This window comes from Monopterus albus, unplaced genomic scaffold (assembly GCF_001952655.1).
Source record: "Monopterus albus unplaced genomic scaffold, M_albus_1.0 scaffold1006.1, whole genome shotgun sequence".
NCBI lineage: Eukaryota > Metazoa > Chordata > Actinopteri > Synbranchiformes > Synbranchidae > Monopterus > Monopterus albus.
This window is the reverse complement of record NW_018128884.1, coordinates 1-4,343: the sequence shown is the minus strand read 5'-3', so window position 1 is coordinate 4,343 and position 4,343 is coordinate 1. Positions and strand designations below refer to the sequence as shown.

The window sequence follows — 4,343 nt, the reverse complement described above, 5'->3', positions numbered from 1 at the left end:
TAATTTTGATAATCTTCTCTGCACCTACTATCATTATTGAGTTACAGTGCAAAAGAGACAGAACAAGGTTTGGATATAAATGTTGAAATAACCTCATCAGCAAATGAATGTCTATCAGGCACTGATACTGGGTGTCCTTTAGCCCAGTTGGTGTAAGAAATTCCTTTGCCATCTGTCCACACAAAGTGCATCTCCCAGTTGACGTCATTCATGCCGATCCAAAGATCCTCACTGTATCCCAACATCTGTGTTAGGAATGCTAAAAAGGAAGCAAACTATTATTAACTCTTAAAACGTTAGGTTTATTTACATTAGCTTTGCAAACATCCATAAAGAAAAGTTGTGTTTGAACATTAGCAACTTGTTGCTCACCTTGCTCTGTCTCGCTGGCAATAGAAACCAGATTTCCTCCCTGGTTTATGCAGTAAGTTCTAGCATCCTGCCAGTTCTTATTCTCATGCCCCACAACAATTTTGTAGCACTGTGTAAACAAGATGAACATGCAGTGTGTGTTAGAATAACATGCAAAGAAACAGAAGACAGCGTCTGGCTGCTCAAGCTTGATCTAATTTTGGAAACATATTTTACCAGAACAGATTTAAGTACATCTGAAAGTTTAAATCATATCCTGACAGTAGGAGTATAGCTTTGTTTTCATAAAACACAAGCATATCATCTAGAATGTCCAGCACTGTATTGGAGTAATCTGTGATGCATACATTTACACATTACCTTTCCTTGGAAAGACAGCCACTCTGGTGCACATCCTCCTTTAGGAACAGTGGTAGGGGCCATTGTTGTATTGATAAAATTACTGCTTCTTTTGCAAATAGAGGGAAGCTCAATACCACAATTAATATCATTCCAGTATCCTGAATGTGCAGAGTTTAGAAAGAACAATGAACAAGATAAAATTAATAGCTAATGTTTACAAAACCAACCTGCTGTGTGGATGCATTCAACTCACCCATGCTCTTGTATATAGTCACACAATTTTCATCATTGTTAGCAAAGTTGGGCTCATTTTGTTCCCATGCAGTGTAAGTTACTGGGCTGCCATCCAACCAGCTAAAATGGTAAAGAAAATAAACAAAGCTTCACTAACTTATTTCAGTTTTATATCAAATGCCAGACTAGATTTGATGTATGGTGAACAGCAGACAGTATTCCAAGTGTTGGGGCTCAACAGTGTAGGTGGATGTACCTAAATGACTTATCCAAATTCACCACCATGCCAATGTAGTACTGACTTTCTGTGCCCTTTGCTATCTGTTGGAACATAATGGTAAGAAAAATATTACATTAATGTTGAAAATAAAAAACTATTGTTACTGCAGCAGATGATACAACACAATTCCTTTTCCAACACATTTGAACCCTATTTTTAAAAATAATATACGCTGAATATCTTGCCTGTTTCCAGAGGAATCTTCGCTCACTGTCCCCTGTGATGACTACAAGTTCTGCAAAGTTTTTTTTGCAGTAGGCCCTGGCAGCTTCCATAGGTATGTTCTCAGTGTTGATGAAATAATGTGAGTCATTGTATATGAGCCAGCCGTCTTCTGTGGTGTTGTATACTGTAACGGGAACAAAACAGATTCATTAACCAATATATGGCCTATGAAATATGGCCTGTAAATTAGCCCCACCTGCCACCTGGCAAAGAAAGAGAAAAAAAACAGGATTACCAGTATTTGGGTTCAGACCACTGCTGAAACATACCTATAGTAGTTATTGCAGGTTCAGGTTTGGGAGTCACACCTGAAAATACAAAAACCATGAAGGAAGAATAAACAGTAGGGCAGAGCTCTAACGTACCATCACAAATCACTATTAATGAGACGAGTCAGCTTTACCTTTGCTTATCTGGCAGATCCAGTTATTGTAAGCATCGCAGTACCGGTCGTTCCAGCGCCGTCGGTAGTTAAAGTTAACTTCTGTACAGTGTTCATTGTCATTGTAGTTATTTGGTTCCCCAAAGCCCCAGTTCTCAAAATCACTCTGGATCACAGTTATTTGACATACACATAATTAGGCCGAGAAAGACATCGAGTAAAACGTTTCGTGATAACTATGAAGTACTACATACAGGTGATCCATCACTCCAGACAAAACCTTGATTTGTACCCAGGGAAAAGCCAATCCAAGCTGAATCAGAAGAATAAAACCTTTATGACAGCAGAAAACAACAGTATTGATTACTTTAATGGTTGATTAGCATAAAACATAGATATATATGTCCAAGATGATATGGCAACATACGGAGCATTGTTTAGGTCCTGCATACTGTGTATGCTCATCAGGTCCCCACCGATGGCCCTGCAGAAGGTTTGTGCTTCAAGCCAAGTCTTCTTAAGGTCTGCATTTTTCTTGTAAAGCTTTGTAATAAGTGAAAAAGGAAAGTCAGGTTTTATGTACTTAAAACTGCACAGATTTCACAGATTAGTTCAGTTTGTCCTCCTACTTTGTAGCAGATGTTCCTCTGGGCAGCTGGGGTCCACCCAGATGCACAGCTCAGAGCCAGGGTGGTGGGTGGGGCTGTCGTTGTGGCTGCACCTTCTGCTAGTTTCTTGCAGATATACTTTTCCTTGTTGCTACAGCTGATGACATCCCATAATCCAGCAAAAATCCCAGTTGTCATGGCAACACATCCTTGTTTTCTGTCTTTTAGGAAACACCAAAAGAAATGGGAAAATTGGGACTATTGATAAGATGAGGTCAGAAATACAGAAATTATAATCAGTGGTAAAACATGCATGTGTCAAAAAAAATAATGAATATCAGTGTCAGGAAAAAAAAGATATACAGTAATAAATGACAAACAGTCTAGCGCTACAATAGAGACTCTAAGACCAGGTAGCTAAATGCCAGCCTACTCACGATGCCAATGCTAACATGCTAATGTATAACAGGCATTTTTACCACATCACCATCGTAGTCTACCATGTTAGCATACTAAAAGCAACAATAAGAGGTTTGACTAGAATTAATGGGAATGTGTTTAGTTTTACAATGTGTATGATGATAACAAATTAGACAAAGTGTTCATCCCCATAAATAAAAAATAAAAAGGTCTTACAATTCAGCCTGAGGGGGATATGAATGTGTGTGCTACATTGCATGGCAATCCTTCACTTAGAGCTACACATACAAAATGTGTTATTACTTGAGGAAATCTTCAAAGTCATCAGGATATATTTGCATGGTAAACCATAGCTGTTGCAGTTTGGACTAAAAACAGACCAAGATTACCATCCAAAGAGCCATGCAGCCAGTGTGGCTTTAAAAAAATAAACTACCAGTGCTTCAGACTCTGCAGTAGCTAATGTAAAAATCATTAGATGTACTGTACAGCTAAAGAAGGTGTGCTGTACCTGGCATGCCCACATTGAAATTAGTGAATGTGACCTTTCTATTGGTGGACCACTTGAATGTGGTTTTGTTTTCTGTGTTAGAAAAACCAGTCCAGAAATACTTCTCTGGTCTTAAACCCATCAAACTGACCAGGAAGGCGTTCTCATATCTGCATGAAAACATAAAAGATGAGATGAGATGAGATGAGATGAGATTAGATGAGATTAGATTAAACTAGACTCAACTTTATTGTCATTACCCATGTACAAATAATGAAATGTAGTTTAGCATCTAACAGCAATAAATTCATTTTGCACTAAAGAGTGATGTTATTTGTCACAACCTCTGCCAAAGCCGAGGTTATGTTTTTACTGGCATTTGTTGGTTTGTTTGTTTGTTCACAGCATGCTGATAAAATGTATCAGAAAATAGGGCCTTAGATTATGGTGCTGACCCGAATTATGTGGATTGAAGATTTTTTCAAAGGATTCATCAGCACTGTGAGATAGGTGCAATTTCAATATTTGGCTTCTAACTCCATACATAATCCATAATGCTTGGACAAATATATCAAGATCCACCACACACCAAAGTCTGATCTGGATCCAAGGAAAAGTAAATATATAACATTTTAAATTAAAACTATTTATTTTATTCTGTTTTAGCATAATTTTAACCTATTTATTAACTTATTATTTATATTGTTTGACTAGTTGCTTTGCACTGAATTACTGATTGGTGGATGTGTGAAACATTATTTCATTTTTATAAGGAGCATAAAAAAGACCAACAAAAGAATTTTGAATCTTTCAAACCAAAACTGATATCAATGTGATTCCAAAACTATTCTCATGTTGCTTAAGGCACACTAAAAACAGCAATCAGCACTTGTTTTGAATAAGACTTTGGTCACTAACCTGTTGAACCTTTGTTCACTGCTAAAATTAAATAAAATAACAAAATGTACCTGTCGGCGACATCCACCAGGT

General features: G+C 37.4%; 1 protein-coding gene across 1 annotated transcript in view; it reads right to left on the bottom strand.

Moving 5' to 3' along the window:
* The window catches only part of LOC109953683 (macrophage mannose receptor 1-like), a gene marked incomplete at both ends in the record, with an annotated part of 5,952 nt that extends 1,614 nt beyond the window's left edge, over nucleotides 1-4,338 (bottom strand). The window contains 13 exon segments of the mRNA XM_020589150.1: nucleotides 29-259; nucleotides 373-481; nucleotides 733-872; nucleotides 968-1,068; nucleotides 1,205-1,269; nucleotides 1,414-1,577; nucleotides 1,723-1,761; nucleotides 1,857-2,001; nucleotides 2,090-2,168; nucleotides 2,263-2,378; nucleotides 2,465-2,664; nucleotides 3,375-3,523; nucleotides 4,322-4,338. Of these exon segments, the coding sequence (XP_020444806.1) occupies nucleotides 29-259; nucleotides 373-481; nucleotides 733-872; nucleotides 968-1,068; nucleotides 1,205-1,269; nucleotides 1,414-1,577; nucleotides 1,723-1,761; nucleotides 1,857-2,001; nucleotides 2,090-2,168; nucleotides 2,263-2,378; nucleotides 2,465-2,664; nucleotides 3,375-3,523; nucleotides 4,322-4,338 (1,555 nt within the window).
* Between the last annotated feature and the right edge of the window lie 5 nt (nucleotides 4,339-4,343).